This window comes from Panulirus ornatus, chromosome 27 (assembly GCF_036320965.1).
Source record: "Panulirus ornatus isolate Po-2019 chromosome 27, ASM3632096v1, whole genome shotgun sequence".
NCBI classification, from domain to species: Eukaryota; Metazoa; Arthropoda; class Malacostraca; order Decapoda; family Palinuridae; genus Panulirus; species Panulirus ornatus.
The window spans coordinates 1983533-2003489 of NC_092250.1; the positions used below are offsets into that span (position 1 = coordinate 1983533).

The 19957-nt window shown below is 36.3% G+C and overlaps 1 protein-coding gene across 3 annotated transcripts in view; it reads right to left on the reverse strand.

Moving 5' to 3' along the window:
* Positions 1–375: 375 nt before the first annotated feature.
* whd (carnitine O-palmitoyltransferase whd) overlaps positions 376–19957 on the reverse strand; it is a 35470-nt gene continuing 15888 nt past the window's right edge. For 2 of the 3 annotated variants that reach the window (XM_071678082.1, XM_071678083.1), the window contains exons 10-18: positions 18847–19007; positions 18624–18649; positions 14318–14383; positions 6361–6475; positions 5117–5251; positions 3899–4033; positions 2805–2954; positions 1809–2018; positions 376–1038 (exon numbers count right to left, since the gene is read on the reverse strand). In XM_071678082.1, coding sequence (XP_071534183.1) covers positions 958–1038; positions 1809–2018; positions 2805–2954; positions 3899–4033; positions 5117–5251; positions 6361–6475; positions 14318–14383; positions 18624–18649; positions 18847–19007 — 1079 coding nt within the window. In that variant the 3' untranslated portion in view covers positions 376–957. Of the gene's footprint in view, positions 1039–1808; positions 2019–2804; positions 2955–3898; positions 4034–5116; positions 5252–6360; positions 6476–11571; positions 11638–14317; positions 14384–18623; positions 18650–18846; positions 19008–19957 lie in introns of all 3 variants that reach the window. The other variant, XM_071678084.1, reaches the window with a different exon arrangement.

A 19957-nucleotide genomic window follows, 5' to 3' on the forward strand; every position in this document is an offset into this window, starting at 1 on the left:
TGAGTATTTTCCCTCTTTGTTATGTCCCCTTAATTTCGTGTCTTCCTATCCTTTAATGCTTCTCTACCTCTGTTTTCATCTTCCTGTATACTTGCTGAGGCAAACCTCATCCTTTTCACAATATCTTACTTCTCAGTACAACATTACTAAGCAGGCTTGGTAACTCATGAACACTATTGTACAGCTTAAAAATTCACTTCAGCATTCATTACCAATGATATAAATATATCAAAAGCACTTAAAATCCCAAATAAAATATCATGTCATTTTCCCATCAAACTTTCCCCGATGAAACTGATAATAACATTTGTCACCACTATACAAACCTGAAATTCATGTCATCAGCGGTCAATGAGAAATGCTTTCAGCAGACTGAAGATGCTCTAAAGTATAATTTTACATAAGATTTTCTAAATCTCTACATCTTAAATACAGTGTTACATCTCTGACAAATGAATGAATCCAACAAAAAGCATCAAAAACCAAAATTTTTATATTTACAAATGGACATAGCCTTCATTTTGAAAAAAAAAAAAAGCTCAAAGTCAAATAGCAATGCTATTTCCTGTGTGGCAAGGAGGCAACAGGAATCAATGAAGGCAAGCAAGTGTGAATATGTACACGTGTATATACGAAAATGCCTGTGTGTGCATGTGTATGTTGATATGTATGTATATGTGCATATGTGGGCGTTTATGTATATATATGCATAAATGAGTGGATGGGCCATTCTTCATCTGTTTCCTGGTGCTACCTCGCTGACACTGGAAACAGCACTTATGTATAAAAAAAAAATATATATATACATATATATTATTTTAATTTGTAAAAATATGATGCAACCATCATACCTGTGACAAAATATGAACTACTTTTTGTTAAAGACTTTTGCCAAGCAACCTGTCACTGGAAATGCCTGATTTAAGTCAAGTTGAGCTGTCTTTCAAATGTGACATGTTACTTCTTTGCCACAGATTCAAAGAGATTCTTCATGTCACTGAGAGCCTTTTCAATCTGACGAGCAAAACTTGGTGAGTCCTGAAATGACAATGACAAATATAAGAGGAAAATAGTTTTAATACATCTGCAAGTAAATAGCACACAAAACTAAAGACAAACACATATTAGTTACTACAGCTGTTCAGTTCATTTAATGGTGACCAAAGAAAAAATAATAATACACAAAGAGTGAAAAACAGAAATGCTCCATGTTCATCCAATTGCATTACTACTATTACTACTCAAAACAGCAAGGTTAAAAATAGCAAAATTTTCTTTAAGCTTGAGTGTCAAAATACATAAAAAAATTCAATACTTTATAGTCACCTCACATAGTCTAAATTATAACCTTAAATCTGTCTTCCTTGAAACACTATTCAAATACAATAACACCATTTGCTGGCATAAATCATTATAAGACTGCCTGGGGAATATTTACAAATCAGTAAAAAGGACAGGAAAAGTGACAAATACACATGGGAGGGTAGGGTCCTGAATGATGATCAAATGAAGACATTCACTTATGGTGCATCAAAAACAGAAAATGGAGAGGGATGAATACTGTAAACAATCGGGAGTAAGAAAATACCAGTGAATCACAAAATACGTAATGTTCTGCCAACATTTTGCAGTAATCATTCTTTATGTTGTTTCAGGACTAAATCTATCATATTCTATTATTTTCATTCCACCCCAGTTTCAAAGGGGTTGATCAATTGGGGTCCCAAAGTCTTCAACACTACCATATATTTTATCTCTTCCTCTATACAAAAACAAAAGGAAAAGGTCGTGTAAAAACCAACACTAACCGTGACAGGAGAGCTCTTTTTGCTAGAAACATGAAAGAAAATGGTGTCCTCTCCAGCAATGATGTATGAAACACCATAACCATCATCAGCAACAGGGCCAAAGCCACCCCCAGCACTGATACATTTGGGATTCTTGCTAAGATCCATTTTGTTAGTCTGACCATGTGGGGTTTGGGAGGTACTTAAGCGCCAAGGTTCAGACAAAACTTCCTGAAATGACAAAAACATCAACTGGGTCAATGAGAGCAAAGGAAGAGGCACAAAAGCAAACACACACAGAGGGAGACAGAGAGAGAAAGTCTAGCTACATTCAAGGACCCTTCATCAAGACTTTACTAATCCTCTGGATGCTGAAATTACTTTCATGTTGCTTTTCACATTCCTTAATCTCAAAGTTTCCACAGTACTACAAATCCATACATGATGCTGGATGTTTATCTTCACATTATTACTTCATCAAACTTAAATCTTCCCATTGGGCAGTGTTTACATTCCTTTATATTATTTTCCAATTCTTTTGATTTTGTCGTATCAACTACCACTTTCTTCCATGTCAGTTCATTCTCTATTTCCTCACTTTTTTACCTACTTTTTCAGTCAAACCTCTCACAATTTCTACATCAGTATCACAAACTGCCAATATCAACCTCAAAACAAGACGAACCTCAAAAAAAAGGAGTCCCAGCATTGTATAATAAAAAAACGATAATAATGTTTAATGGGACTGCTTCCCTTGTTTTTACTTTTTCCAGACTTCAGTCATTAATCATGAGTACTACCAGAGAGAGAGAGAGAGAGAGAGATAGAGACAGAGACAGAGAGACAGAGTTTACATATTACCCACCTTTAAAGTAAACAATGAATGTAATTTACCACATTCTGAATATTTTGTTAACTTCTTGTACTAATGTCATGTGGAATGAAGGTTTACCATTAAGGTAAAAGTACTTGCACAATCTTAAGAAATAATGTCAAGCTCAAAAATGTGATACTTACATTAAGGAATGGGCTTTCTACTTCTAAATATTTTGATATAACATATAAACAGAAAAGGTGGCGATCAATGCCTTTTCCACACATAGCATCTCGATATGCATTCTGATGCTGGACACAAGCTTTCCGCAAAAGTGCAACACGCTCCTCATTCTGTGGGTAAAAAAAATATATTAACATATATTTTGCTTCAGCATTCTTGATTTAAGAGCAGAAAATTGCTTCAAATGTAAATATACATACAAAGATATGAAACAAACCCCAATACAAGCTGAGAAGATTGTAACACCAAACCTAAAGAATTTCAATTTCTTTCCATTTTAGTTGTTCCTAAACTCTATTCAATCTGTGATTTTCTGTTTTTTCCTTCAATCTATCCCACTGAGTACAGGTACACCTTGTTCTTAATACATGATTCTTGTACTGTAGGCAGGTCTAACCATTTCATTAGTGTAATGGTCACATTGCCAAACTGATAAGCAAAATTCAACAACAGTTTCAAGGCAGGTCTAACCATTTCATTAGTGTAATGGTCACATTACCAAACTGATAGGCAAAATCCAACAATAGTTTCAAGAGTTCCTTTTGGATACCTGATGTTCAAAAGTAGGTGGTTGAACAATAAACAATGTTTGAGAAGGATTCAGCATAAGTAATTAATTGGCCAATTTTGTCATCATTTCCTACATTCTTAAAGGGTGTTACCATCAAAATGTACCCCAAACATAAGCCAGTGAAAATGAGGCATTATCCATCTTTTACCAGCACTCAAGTTGACAAATCTGTCTTTTGTGCTACAGGGTAAAGATGTCTGAGATAAAGCATTTGCAAAATTCTATACTATGAACATCAGAAGGTGATAAGTTTCCAGAATATTCAACAATGAACACTCTAGGTTGCATGCAACAAATACCTTCTCATATCATTTATCAAGATCATAATGAACTCTGAGATTATTCTGAGGATATTTCTTAAATCAATCAATAGCTTGAGAACCCATTTTACCTATCCCTAATTTTAGTGACCATTGATCAAAAAGCATTATCCATGAATAACACAGCACTGAAACTCTCATGACCAAACAACTAATAACTTACAGAGACTGTCTTGTCCTCCATGGCTTTTACCCAAGCTGATGACTCAATAGAACAAGGTCTGACTGTCTCAGTTCTCCCATCTCGGAAGAGACGAGTCATGCTTGCCTCATAGGTGAGGTTAAATTTGCCTGCATCCTGAAATTTTGAAGAGTAATTACTGTAACAGACCATAGAATAGATGGTTAGGTGCAATAAGAGTTTTTCCTTGTGTTTGTATTGAAGGCTCTAGTTATGGACAAAATTCCTCATCCAGGCCTTAAATGAAATAAAAAAAAAAGGTAAGAAAATATAGAAATATGAAGAGCAAAGGAGAGAGAATTGAAAGTTCTAATACAAGTGGAAAACTAACGCCTGAAAAGGGGGTAAGTTGCAGCTGTTATGAAAGACATCAGAAGGGAAAGAGTTCCAAATGTTAGATGTACATGAAAAGAAACGTTATCAAAATAACCTATCCTTGAGCTGTCAATGGCTATTTTGAAACACAGTCAAGACCTATTGATGTAAATAATCTCCAAGAATCAGAAAAATACATTGCTGTAGAGCTAACTACTGCAACGTAAGGTTCTGAATGTACAAATGAACTCGTATGGCATTATGTTTCTTCCCCAATTTCTAAGCTGTGAACTAACGAAATTATTTTTTCATGTCTGCTTAGCTTGACTTTCCTGCTTTCGCAAGTCAGCATTAGGAGCAGATGGAAAAAGGGCTGTGCTTCATAAAACCTCTTAATAGTGAAAGGGAAGCATGATGATCTTCAACAGGGTAATGTTGAACAGCAGAGATCCATCATGTCTGGAGGTGGTTATATTAACCATATTATTATCAAATGTGTCTGGCAGTAATATTCTATAAAGCAAAAACATAATAAAAGAAACTGGTTCTCACTGATGAATGAGTGTCTACATGTGGAGGGATAGCTTGAGAATCATGAAAAATAAAACACTCTTGAATCAACTTGGCTGGCTCTCAACCCTACTACCCTTATAAAGTATCCAATGCTCCTGATTTTACAATGGCCAATAAGTTACAGCTCCAGTAGACAAAGGAAATGTATGGGATTACTGTGTTAGGGTCCAGTTAATTTGAGAGGTTTATGTAGCATGTATCTTTTAAGTTCTGCTGAGTGCAGACATTCTAGTACCTCATAGTTTTCAATCTATTTTCAGTGAAGACCAATTTGATAAATATACCTCATACAAAATCTTTCATTATCCATACCCGGTAATATGCTAACTGTAGAGCCATCTGGGTGTAAGCATCAGGTGACAGCCTACAATTCTTCATAAAGCCCTTTCCGTATGCTGTGTGCATATACAACCGCAGATCAACATCATTCAGCAAGGCTTCAGCAACCTGGAATACATAAAATGTTAAAGAACTCATTATTAAAGTTTCATAAATCAGAGAAAAAACTGGATTTACAAAACTGAAGATCCTAAAGGAGAAGTGGAATACAATTGTTTTCCGGCAAAATGCTTTTTTAAAAGTAATAATGGCATGTACCAGAGAACTATTTCACAGGAATATGATAAGAGCTCCACAGCTCAAGTGTCTAAAGAATGAATGGTATTTTTTTTTTTTTTCAAGCTCAAACAGCACTGGCAACTGAGGCTTTAATGAAAGACTTCCCATTAACGCTATATATATATTTCATTGACCAACCCCTAGGGGTGGATGAACAGCTGGGTTGACTGTGAACCGACTGCTGCATCAAGGATTCGAACCTATGCGCTCAACCTTGGGCGGCCCATGGATGCAACACAGTCTGGAGCGCTATCTTTTACACCACAGGAGTCCATTAATGCTTGTACTGGCAAATTATGCTACTACCAGAAGTTACAGCCATTTTAAATCTTTTCCAAATGATGGTTAGTATATGTGAAGATGAAGATGTCAAAAATGCCTGTTTGAGGTCTGTGTCCTCATGTTATGTACTTGATACTACTGATGAAAACCAACAATCATCATGTCTCATTAAGACTAAAATACTTCCAAAAACCACACATCCAACTACATATACCTGACAACACTCTTCAGTTGCTGCATATGGCTAATAGCTGAGAAGCATTCATTAAAGGGCTTGTAGTATCTACAAACAATGTTTCACTGATTGCATTGTACTCTATTTAGAATATTATGTTTCAGTTTATCGTAACAATATTTGGGGATATCCTGCACACTGAGAAGACAGATGATATCAGGACAATTGCAATAAAAAGTTTAATTCTTACATGCACTTGAAATTAAATTTTGTGTAGCATGGAATATAGCTCCCATTTCTCCATGTGGCTCACATCACAATGATATATAAACCATTTTTAAACAAGAATATGCCATATGAATGCTATATTTCAAACTCTCTGGAACATAAGATAAAATGAGAGATAACTTGCCTGTTAAATCCTGTACAGTATTCTACAAAATGAAATACCCTATTGATTCTAACTGCTACTATCACTCACCCTCAAGGAAGAGTCAATAACTTGGAGACACTCCTGGTTGAGTTCCCACTTAAGGCGTGTTGGTGGACGTGGATCACAGTTAACCTTTCCTGTGCAGTTTCCATTTTCATCATATCTAGTTTATATAAGGATATCATTGAATTAAACAAAACTAAAAAATAACTTTTCCTTTGCTTAAGTCAAAAGATATAAAAAAAATTTCAGATCACATGCTTCTCATGGATAGTGTAAAGCTATCATACTTAAGGTGGTAATCACTAGACTTGATTTTCTAATAAAGGAAAAAGAAAACACAACTGAAGAAATTCTTACACACTTCAACAACTGTAATGCCAAACACATTCTTAACTCATAAAACACTCTAATGATTAAGCAAGCCTGATATATGAATAAACATTAAATAATGATAGTGACAATTCTCCTTAACTTTTCTCTCAAAGTTTTTCTAAATTATAAAGTTGTTTTATAACTTACTGTCTGGTAAGGGCCAGAGAAGCATGAAATTAATTTCTATGTTAGATATTACACAAGCAATAAAACTTTTTATCACTCATACAATTTATCCATTTTTCCTTATCAAGAACTAGAACTACAAATTCATATTCTCTTGAAACTAAGTTTCCAAAGTAATTCTTCTACATCAACAAATCAATTTGTGCAAAATCAAACATTATGGTGGAATAATCTTACTTAAATATATGAAAAGTATCATTTTCTATTTACACTGGCATGAAAAGTGAATAGGGTTAAAAAAGCATTAGTTATCTCTACTGAAATGTTAATATCTTCAATGATAATTACATATTAAATAAAACAAACTCAACCTTTACAAACAATACCCTCCAAGCAGTAAGGACTCCATATGTACCTCACCTACTTTAGTTCTCAATTTTCACTTGCTTGACTATTTCATAATTTAACCTCTCCAGCATCTGCATTCCACACTCCATACATCAAGAGGGATCACATCAATTCTTCCAACACCATGCTAAACATGTCTTTGTTACTTATCCAAACATTTTAGCAAATCATTCAACTGCAACATTTTCCAATATTACTTCTTTAATCCTACCAATCTTCCTCAATGTATTACCCATAAACTGAATCCTCTAAACCATTTATAACTTGCTCAGAGATGATCTTCAGTCTGACTTGTTTTTTCTCCATAACCATCGGTTTTCTTCTACACTTCCATGGCCTTCAGGTATTCATTCAAAATACAATCATACTGAAATACTGTATCTCTGAACCAAACAAAAAGAGAAAGCAAAAAATAGCTTTCCACCATTTTTGACATATATCAATTATTCATAAAATTCACTAATTCTCAGACAGTCTTCTACATTCCAAGTAATCTAAAAACTATATCAAACCTTTCAATTCCCAAGTAGTTTTCAATAAAATCTTTCGTTCTTTCAAACTTTTTTGCTGTTTCCCAAATTAGTGAGGTAGCAACAGGAACAGACAAAGTTAAGGCCTCATTCACTTGCATCCGTTCTCTTCACTTACGACACATATACCCTCACTATCAACCTTCTCTCATTCATTCTCACCTTATGCCCAAACCATTTTAGCACATCCCCTTCAGCTCTCTCAGCCACAGTCTTTCCATTACCACACCTCTCTCTTACCCTAAAATTATTTATTTGATGAAACCTCCTCACACTACGTATTGTCCTCAAACATTTAATTTTCAACACAGACCCTCTTCCATACATTCTATGCCTTGCATACTCATTTTTGCCCTCCCAGAGAGTGACCTCTTTTTCACACATACCTTATTGCTCAAAAAATATCATAAGAAAATGCTTTCCAACACGATCTTATCCTATTATACCTGTAATCTTTACTTTCACACCTAACACCCTTCTATAAATCTTGTAATACATAAAAGGGTAAATTGCAAAGTAAATTTCAATCCAACCATGAATTCCATCCTTCAAATTAATTAACAATTACTTACTATACCATAATTAATAACCATGACAATCTAAGAGCACAGGATAATCAAAGATATTAGTACTGACTAACAATTTACATTCCCTATCTAAGCAAGTCAAAGACAGGAAAAGTTCAGATAGCATGTCAATCATTGGATGCAGTTAAAAATTCTAAATGTATGTAATCTAATTATTATCAAAATTAATTAAAGTAGCCAGTGATTATGATGAGAGTAATTGCTCTTGCAAGGGAAAAGCATTTTCAAGAGAAAAATAGCTTACTAAAATTCCACATAAACAACAAAAGTACAATTAAAAATGAAATAAAAAGGTCACACATTCCATTAATAGTTTACTTGTAAGAAAACAGTAATATACACAAAGTTCAGTCATGAGCAAGGGAGTATCATCTGAAAAACTAATACTAATAATGCTACTCCTACATTTCTGGTTCCAAACGCAGTCAAAATGCAAAACTGACCTCTTCCACCACTGAATATCATGAGTAGTACCACCTAATCAGGTGGAGACTTACAGTTTGGTATTTCAAAATTTAACCTTTTTTGCAGTACTAAGTAATGCTAAACTATGTGTAATTAGCAATTGGAAGCCAGTTTTTTGCCTCTAAAATGTGTACTGACCTTCTGTATTTAAGATTAAAGAACCAGTGCTTTTCTTTAGTATCTAAATACCTCTCCTATTTCAGAAAAGCAGCTTCAGGAACAAATGAACAATGGCCTCTGCCCATTTCCATTCTCCCATCATGTATAATGTACTGAAAACAGTCAACTTTAATCGCAAGTTCCCAAAGAGTATCCCATGGTTAAACCTGACTGGTTCATATACCCTGGTTCAGCCAAAAGTCCACCCACACTTCCTATATGCCACATCAGTACCATACATGCCTCTCACCGTGATACCCAAAAGCCACCTATGCTACACCCTTCTAATTCCTCGGTCTCTCCTTCCTGAGTGCTTCCTTCAGTTCTAAAATATGAACCCTCTTAATTGATCTTTCTTAAGCCACCCTCTCATGTCCAAACTATTTCAGCTTAAAAATGCTTCTAAAGTCTAGTATTACCAGCAGTCAAAAGAGTTCTAAAATAATGGTACCACAAGCTTTAAAGATCAATGGAGTAATGGAGTAAGTGAAATGAGATTAATGGAGATAATGATGAAGAGTAAAAAAAGAACTGCTTGTCTGCCATTTTCCTTTGTAACTCATATGCAAATCTTTTTGACTGCCGCTTGAAACTCCTGAATACCTACAGTCCTACATCATTTATCATATGCTCCATCTCAAACATGAATCACTGCATATACAAATTAAAACATATCTCCATCTCCTATTGTTGCATTATCCTTTTTTTTTTTTTTTTTTTGTCGCTGTCTCCCGCGTTTGCGAGGTAGCGCAAGGAAACAGACGAAAGAAATGGCCCAACCCACCCCCATACACATGTATATACATACGTCCACACACGCAAATATACACACCTACACAGCTTTCCATGGTTTACCCCAGACGCTTCACATGCCCTGATTCAATCCACTGACAGCACGTCAACCCCGGTATACCACATCGCTCCAATTCACTCTATTCCTTGCCCTCCTTTCACCCTCCTGCATGTTCAGGCCCCGATCACACAAAATCTTTTTCACTCCATCTTTCCACCTCCAATTTGGTCTCCCTCTTCTCCTCGTTCCCTCCACCTCCGACACATATATCCTCTTGGTCAATCTTTCCTCACTCATTCTCTCCATGTGCCCAAACCATTTCAAAACACCCTCTTCTGCTCTCTCAACCACGCTCTTTTTATTTCCACACATCTCTCTTACCCTTACGTTACTTACTCGATCAAACCATCTCACACCACACATTGTCCTCAAACATCTCATTTCCAGCACATCCATCCTCCTGCGCACAACTCTATCCATAGCCCACGCCTCGCAACCATACAACATTGTTGGAACCACTATTCCTTCAAACATACCCATTTTTGCTTTCTGAGATAATGTTCTCGACTTCCACACATTCTTCAAAGCTCCCAGAATTTTCGCCCCCTCCCCCACCCTATGATCCACTTCCGCTTCCATGGTTCCATCCGCTGCCAGATCCACTCCCAGATATCTAAAACACTTCACTTCCTCCAGTTTTTCTCCATTCAAACTCACCTCCCAATTGACTTGACCCTCAACCCTACTGTACCTAATAACCTTGCTCTTATTCACATTTACTCTTAACTTTCTTCTTTCACACACTTTACCAAACTCAGTCACCAGCTTCTGCAGTTTCTCACATGAATCAGCCACCAGCGCTGTATCATCAGCGAACAACAACTGACTCACTTCCCAAGTAATTCATAAAAGATCTGTAAAGGATGTATCATCTTGTCTCTAATTCACTTACTTTCCAAACTTTCCTCCAAGCCTAATCATTAAATACTGAAAACCAACATCACTCATGATCTTCAACATTTATTTTTATACTTGTTCACAGTTTCCCACATTATCAAGGTAGCGCCAGGAACAGAAAAAAAAGGCCTCATTCACTCATTTATAAAATGCACCAAACAGAATTTGCCAATAATCCTTTTCAAACCCTCATAAAACATCAAACATCTACAAAACTTGAAATGTGGACACTGCTCGATTTACTTTTCTGGATTTTTGAGTGTACTCAAAAAATGCACCAAAAAACCAACTGACCAAACAATGAGAGAGTGTGGCCTATGTTTTCATACTAACACAACTTTATACTTCTCTCGAGCTATGTTTCTCATATGAGAAAAATGGGAAATGCATATGCAAACTACTCCTCCTCTTATTCCCTTTTAGAGGAAAAGTTATTCTTGTAAAAAAAATCATCTACATTTCTAAAGTTTCAGGAATTCTGATGCCTGGATTTTTAATGACATACTGTTTCCTCATTTTTCATGTTATCTACTTATGCATCTCACATAAACTCTTTTGACATTAAAATTCTAAAATGCTACCAACCAAGTCATTCATCTTCCAAATCTTAATGTTTTCCTCTGTAATTCTAAACATATTCTTTCTTCCTTTCACGCCTTTTGCTTCTGTTTACACAATTCAATAATGTTAAGCACAAAACCACTTTGGTACTTAGCATACAAAAATACATTAGTAGGGAAATTCCTAAATACACTTTGTTATGAATAGCACCTCAAAAAACTGACAATTACCTGCCAAATTCTATGTTTCTACAGGGAAAAACAGGGCAACATTTTAAACATGCACGTTTTTTTCATACCCATATTCAAAGAGATCCTCGCCCATAATGTACTCCCACATGTGGCCCATGATAGGGGCATCAGCCCTGAGAAGATAATCAAGGAAAGTTTGAGTAGCACCAAGCTTATGCACTCATTAGAGATCCAAGGGAATGGGAAAAGGTGAAACAAGAGTATGAAGGTTTCAGCATCCTCTCAGGCACCTGGCATATGAAGAGCAGTAGAAAAGAACTAAATTAAAAATTTTTAAAAATTACACTGGCAACGACTTCAGAGATGTCAAAATAACAAAGAAAAAAAAAACAAATCACTTAGTCTTCTTCCTAAGTGACGAATATTTGAGCAACAACACATACATAAAATCCTTGCAAAAAATAATACTCAATTACTTCTGGACTTAAACAGGCTTAAAGAATGAAATTTGGAGGAAGATTCAAACTTCTTTTAGCCCCACTGTTTGGAAACTTACCTCTTATAAATGTTATACACTATAGGAAAAAATGGGCTCTGTATACTACCCTCCCTGATGTTCAACTGATCCACAGCAAAAGTACAGAGAGTGGACAAAGTTCTGATACAGCATATATATATTTCAACAAGTAATACATATATCTTAGGCAGCACATTCAGGTGTCTGTGGTTAAATGTGCTCAAATCATAACCCAAGATCAAGAATGATTCTACTTTGTGTACTGTAATAGAAAATCGTGTTGGAAAGACTTAAAATTAATGAAAATTTCAAATCCATATACGAAATATAATATGAAATAAATATGAATGGTGGATTTACATAATATACAAAACGGCAATGAATTATAGATGTAGAACCCAAGTATGAGTGTGAAAAACAATTATTCAGATCTTACATGGAAGTGCCTGATTCCAAATTATAAACAATGCACAATGAAGCAATAAAAGAGTTAAGAAAAAAATTTGTTGTAGAGAACAGATAGATCAGACAAAGCTTTGCACTGTCTCATGATATAAAGTGTTTCTGATCTCAGCTTTCTGAAATAAACTGAGATACATGTCATGCTCAGGAACGTAAATACATTCACCTTCTATCTGCAGACTATATCAACACAAAATTTTCATTAATAGTTTCTGTTTCATATTGAAATTCTATATATAAACAACCTTCCATGCAAATCATTCTTTATACTGGTCTTTCAATATAACTGATTATTGTACAAAGGATTAATGAGAAAATATTAATCTATAATAGATCATGTACTTGAATACAACCTTTATGGTACTGCTCTCTACAATTTTTGATGACATATCCACCTTTCAAGACATCAGAGTTTTAGTAAAAATCATCAGTTCCTCAGAAAAAATTTATGCCAATAAACTGTATAAATAGTTTAACAGATAAAGGGGCCAAGTGAGGATTTTCCCTCTTAGACTCAGTTCTCTGTTCTTAATGCTACTTCACTAATGCAGGAAATGGTGAATATGAAAAAAAAATTTATCATTATACTTGATCGCTGTTTCCCGCGTCAGTGAGGTAGCGCCAGGAAACAGATGAAGAATGACCCATCCACTCATATATATATATATATACATAAACGCCCATACACATATCAACACAGACATATATACAAACATATACACATACAAATATATATATATATATATGCATGTACATATTCATACTTGCTTGCCTTCATCCATTCCTAACACTACCCCGCCCCACAGGAAACAGCATTGCTAACCCCTGCTTCAGCAAGGTAGTGCCAGAAAAACTGACATAAAAGGCCACATTCATTCATACTCCGTCTCTAGCTCTCATGAGTAATGCACCGAAACCACAGCTCCCTATCCACATCCAGGCCCCAAAAACCTTTCCATGGTTTACCCTACACATTTCACATGCCCTGGTTCCGTCCATCGACAGCATGTCAACCCCAGTATACAACATCGTTCCAATTCACTCTATTCCTTGCATGCCTTTCACCCTCCTGTATGTTCAGGCCCCGATCACTCAAAATCATTTTTACTCCATCCTTCCACCTCCAATTTGGTCAACTGCTTCTCCTTGTTCCCTCCACTTCTGACACATACATCCTCTTTGTTAACCTTTCCTCACCCATTCGTTCCAGAATATCTACAAAGAATCTTGCCTACTGCTCTGGAAGTCATAAAAGTGCAGCTGTTGCTAATGCTTGATATAAAAGCAATGAATGACAACCACGGTTTCCTAGATGTATAAAAACAATAGTAGGCAAATCAGACATTAAAGAGTAAAACACATGGCTATTAAAGAAAAAGTAAAGGAGCAATACTTTTTTCTTTTCAAAGACATATTGTGGTTCAAGAGTATACAATGGATTCACAAAATCAGATACATATGAATGCAGGTAGAGGAAATGATCATTACCATAATAACAATGAGCGACCAAGCTAACCAAAACCCAGGTCCTACAAAACTTGAACATCTAAACACCATTCATCTTTGTAGCAAAGTAATTCTTTCAAAAGGGCTTTATTACAGTGTGCTTCATCATAGTGTGAATACACAATAAAATAATACAAAAATAAAAAATGAATCGAGAGGTCTTATATAGCTAGAGTATTTCAATACCATCCAGCTTGAAAATGACTGCATGGAGAGTTGTACTCTTTGCCACTATTGATTCAAAGTGCAAGTTCAAACAGTGGTTACCTTTTATAAATTGTCAATAACTATAAGAAAAAAAAAAGTGCATGAGGGAAAATGTACCACAGTCATGAGCATGATCAAAATATAGTGGAATGAACTCTCACCCTATTGTGATCAGATCCTCAGTAATGACAAACTCCCAGAGGTGGGACATGATCGCTGCATCTGCCCTGCAAGGTGTTAGGAAGTAAATCTTATAAGTATCAAGATGCATAAATTTGGGGTATCAGGCTGCTGCAATGTAAGATATGTGGAAGGAATACAGAAAACTCTTCCTAATTTTGACTTACTAGAGTAAACTGTTAAGATTATGATACTCTGAACTACAAAATGCCCTTAAAAAATTCCTATTAATTGAATTGTACACTGCCATTACCCATGTATGCAAGGTAGTGCCAGGAACAAATGAAGAAAAGGTGTCATTTGCTCACATCTATTCAGTAGTTGTTGTGTGTAACATACCAAAACCACAGCCCCACACACCTTTCCACCATTTCTCCCTGATGTTTCACATGCCTTGGTTCAATCCATTGACAACATGTTGTCCCCAGTATAACAAATTGCTCCAATTCACTTTATTTCATGCATGTCTTTCACACTCCTGCATGTTCAGGCCTGACCACTAAAAATCTCCAATTTTGTTTCACCTTCTCCTTGTCCCCTCCATTTCAGACACAAATATCCACTCTGTCAGCCTCTCTTCACTCATTCTCTCCACACGTCCAAAATATTTCAGCACACCCTCTTTAGTTCTTTCAATCACTCTTTTTATTTCAACACCTCTCTCTTTTTATCACTCACTCAATCAAACCAAACAAAGTCTGCAAACATTTCGTTTCCAATAATTACCCTCCTCCACATATTTTCATCTCCAGTATATCGCACATCCATACAATATTGTTGGGATTACTATACTCTCAAACATACCCTTTTTGCCCTCCCAGATAATGAACTCTCTTTCCACATACTCCACAGTGCCCCCTCACTCACTCATACTTGCTTCCACTACCTTGGTTCCACTTAATGTCATGTCTACTCCCTGGTATCTACAACACTCCTTTTCCTCCAATTTTCTCCATTCAAACTCACCCTAACTAACCTGTCCATCTGCACTGATAAACCTAAAACCTCACTTTAGTTCACATTGACTCTCAACTTCCTCCTTTCACACACTTTCCCAAACTCAGACACCAACTTCTGCAGTTTCTCACTCAAATCTGCCACCAGTTCTGTGTCATCAGCAAACAACAACTGACTCGCTTCCTATGACCCCCAGCACTTACAGACTGCACACCTGCCCCTACCTCCAAGACCCTTGCATTCACCTCCCTTAAAAACCCAACCATAAATGAAGCAGTGGTTTGCATTCCTGAATGTGAAGCACTCATGGGCTGCCTGGTGTTAACAGCATAGGTACGAATCCTGGTTGGGACAGTTGGTCCACAGTGAACCCAGCACTTCATCCTCCCCAAAACTGGTAAACTAGATACCTAGCTCTGGCTAAAGTATGTATGTAACATTCATGAAATAGCCCTGATTAAAGCATTTAGTTGTATGTGCTGTCTCAGCTAACTTAAAAAATGAATATCCCAATCTTGCCACAGACCCACTTTCACCTGGGACCACTCACTTTCTTTTGTCTACTCACAGAGAAGCCTCACACTCTTCACATAAACTCACTGCTTCTAATAGTTTTCTTCCCATATGATATATTCATCAAACCTTCCACAAGGTATCTCAATTAACTTTATCATATGCCACATATCTGCCACATACAAATCCCTCTGTTCCTCAAAAGTATTTCTCTCACAAACTTTTAAAGCAAACACATGGTCCACACATCCTCTATCACTCCTGAAAGGCTGGCAAAGAGGATACATGTATCAGCAAGGAGAGAACAAGGAGAATGGGAAGACCAAATTGGAGATGAAAGGAAGGAGTTAAATCTTTTTTTAGCAACTGAGGCCTGAACATGCAGGAGGATGAAAGGTGTGAAAAGGATAGAGTAAATTGGAACAATGTGGTATACTGGGGTTGACATGCTGTCAATGAACTGAACCAAAGAACATGGAGTGTTCAGTGTAAACCATGGAAAGTTCTGTGGGGCTTGGTTGTGGATAGGGCCCTATGGTTTTGGTGCATTCCACATGACAGCTACAGAATGGATGTGAGTGGATGCAGCCTTTCTTTGTCTGTTCCTGGCACTACCTCACTCACAGGATATGGCAATCAAGTATAAAAAAAAAGTTTCTTTTTTTTTCATAAAGCAACAAGACAGAAGAGAATCCTGTGGCATGAGGTAAGTATAAACAATAAATACATTAATGAATTACATTTAACAACAAAGCTAATTAAACACTTCCTTAATCCTAATATACTGTAAAAAATAATAGAGAGAAAAGCTGAGTACTCACCAGTTCAATAAGTGTAGATCATGGTTGTTGTTGAAGACAAAAATGCAAAAGTAATGTCCAGTACTATCTGGCCACCATACATATACAGTGACAACATACCATACTGCAATGTTTGGTGTCTGACAAGATACTACAATAATATCCCTACAACAAAATGGGATACCAATTATTTTGTGCTAAGGACTGAAATTCACTTGAACAAACAAGATGAGCAGAGATATAATTTGCCATGATAATACATACAAAAATCACTTCTCTCATAGCCCTGGCACCATCAGCAGACATGTCTGGGTAAGCTTCTAGTCCAACAGGCAGGTAATTTACATATGCCAAGAACAGCAGTGAATCTAACAAGGCACTATCCATTTTGAGAATGCTCCACTGACCAAAGTCCTTTGCTCTATTCCACCAAGGTAATCCCATGTCCAGTGAGATTCTATGCCTTGAAGTGCTTAATGTTTTGTGGCAGTCCACAAACACACAATCTATCCATTCATCTCTTTTGTCTTATATGAAGTTCACTATCATAGAAGTCCAAATGATAGGTAATGAATAAGTGTACAACCTCCTTTCCCTAAATCCGTGTTATCTCTTAGGTTGTGTGTGCAGAGCTGAATTTAGATCTGGGGAAACTCTAAGGCACCTATACGGTGGGGGCCCCTTTGCTTTTCTGTGAGGACTGAGGAGTACTGGTTGAGCAACCCTGTAAACATAATTCACTTATTCTTTCCTCCATAAATAGAAAGTTAACATGTTAAATAAGACCGTAACTGACTGTCAGACTGCTGATCATTAACACTGCTTATACAATGCTAGAAATTTAGTGGGACAAAGATACTACAACTCAAAACACTTGTGTGATATTTCAAACAAATACCAAGGGGGAACAGATCGATAACCAACACCCATTTTTTTGCCTAAATGTTTGCTTATTAATATAAAAAAATTGAAAAGTATATAAATGTGCTGCCTAAATATTTGCATAATAATAATGAAAAAAAATATCAGTCCATAGGATCCCTAAGCTACCTCCCTTTGCTTCAATCCCAAAAGGCCCTGAATCTAAGTACCTGTCTGTACAGTATGGGAAAAAGGATCTAAAATTATGGAAGCTTGATCTCAAAATTCTTTGTCTATGTTGAGGTTTTGCCATTAAGCCAGTATAAAGTGCAGTGTCACTGCAGGAAAATTTATTGTGAAGAACTAGGACTTTAAGTGAGCTCCATACTGTTACATGTTAAGTGTGAGATGTACACAGCATACGTCTGTGAAATGAGTGCCACTGCAATGACATCCACTGCAAAGCTGGTTCAAAACATGGCCATCACTAACCCTTCCAATACCGAAGTGGTAGTATCTCCCTTGTCACTGGTTGCCTGTGACCTACTTCCTGTAATTACCTTTGTACAAAAGGAAGGGAGTTCTACACTCATGGGGCTCCATTTCTTAAACTTTCTCTACTATCATAAACATGATGATCTTCTGTTTGTTCTCCACATTAAAAATTTCATTATGGAACAGTGAACAGTTCTTCGAAAGATGCATGGATAGAACAACTTGAGACCATAACATGGATTTGGGTAAGAGACTTGTTAGAAAAGATATAAAAAAAAGCACTTTTATAGTGAAAAAGTGGATGTGTGCACTTGACTCCGCAACAGTAGACATAACAAAACTGAAGGATATGAAAAAGGAGTGACAAGCAAACATATTGTACAAGTTATCACTTGTATAAACAAGAATTTTAAGTTTCTAGTACTCATCCTGCTTTTGAAGGAAACACCTTCAAAATAGACAAACATATTGTTTACATAGATGCATCTATATGAATATGAACAAGATAAAACAAAACACATCTAATGAGGTGGATATTACGGTAAGATTTCCAAAGAAATTTGTAAAAGGAATGCTACAATGACTGCCCAGATTTGAAATGCTACATAAAGAATGACCATTAAAAGATGAAATTCTAAATGAAAAGTCCTGCAGTACTCACCAGCTATGTTCTGCATTGAAGCCAATCTGAAGAAAGAAAATCTTTATCATCAGTCTGAAAATCACTGCATAAGATGTGAAGCAACCATCGCACAATGTTAACTCCATAACATCTAACTTTTCATATCTCTTCATCCCATTAATAACAAAATTAATCATTTCCTTATCATAATCACATCAATGTTTTGAGTCAATAATCTATACTGATAAAAATTCTAATTTACCCGGCCATTTTTCATGATGATGACATTGAAGGACTTGTCATACCAACGGTCATACCCTTTGCCATGGAGCATTGCACGTCCAAACCTATCTAACTGACTAGGATCATCTTCACAGTAGTCGTACTCATTCTCTTCTAAAACAAGCACAAATGCAGCCTTCTCTGTCAAATGATGCAAAACAAATGGAAGTTAGTTTAATATTATCATTACTGTGATATAAGTCATAGTTTCCAGGGATAATTTCCTTCATTTATTAACTTTTTTGAAGGGTGGAGGGTGGGGAGAATGCAGGCCCATAACACAGTAAAATGGTCTTTGGTACACTACTACTAAAAGGAAACTCTGTACAAACTTAGCACTTCAGAAACTAAGTAAATCAGTCTCAGAATGAATTACTAGAAAGTGCCATTAGATTAATCAATAATTACATAAAAATGTGGGATAAATTCCACATATGGCAAATGTATACCTAACACATTGCAAATACAATAGCAGTCAACCTGTTGCAGATACAGTGATTACCATTCAAAACATTGCTTTCAAGAATGAGGTTTCATTTGCAGAATCTATCCTATTGCTTGCTTACAGTGTGGATGTCATTTGTCTGGCAGCATGGTACAGTCTCAGAAGTCAGATGAAAAGTTTTGCCACCTCAATTACCCTATGGTACAGAGAGGAAGAATGCAACTTCAGTACACTGTCCTTGTGTTTAATGAATTTCTTTTACATATATGTTAGCTATTTTCCATGTGACCAAGGTAGTGCCCAAGATAGATAAAAGCCTTAGAGAAAAAAATATCCCCATTTGGCTCTTTCCTTGGTTCCTTCTTTTGGAAAGTAATACAGCAAGGAAGGATTTCCAGCCCCTCTGCTCCCAACCCTCTTAGTGGCCTCCTACAACATGAAGAACATATGCAGGCAGTATTCTCTCTCCAAACCCTTAGATCCTCAAGGATAATATTTGTATGGCAACTAGAGACTGAGAGTGAATGAAAGGGGCCTTTTTGTCTGTATTCCTAGCGCCACCTTGCTGAAGAAGGGGATAGCGATGCCGTTTTCTTGTTGAGCAGGTAGCAACAGAAATGAATGAAGGCAAGTAAGTATGAATATG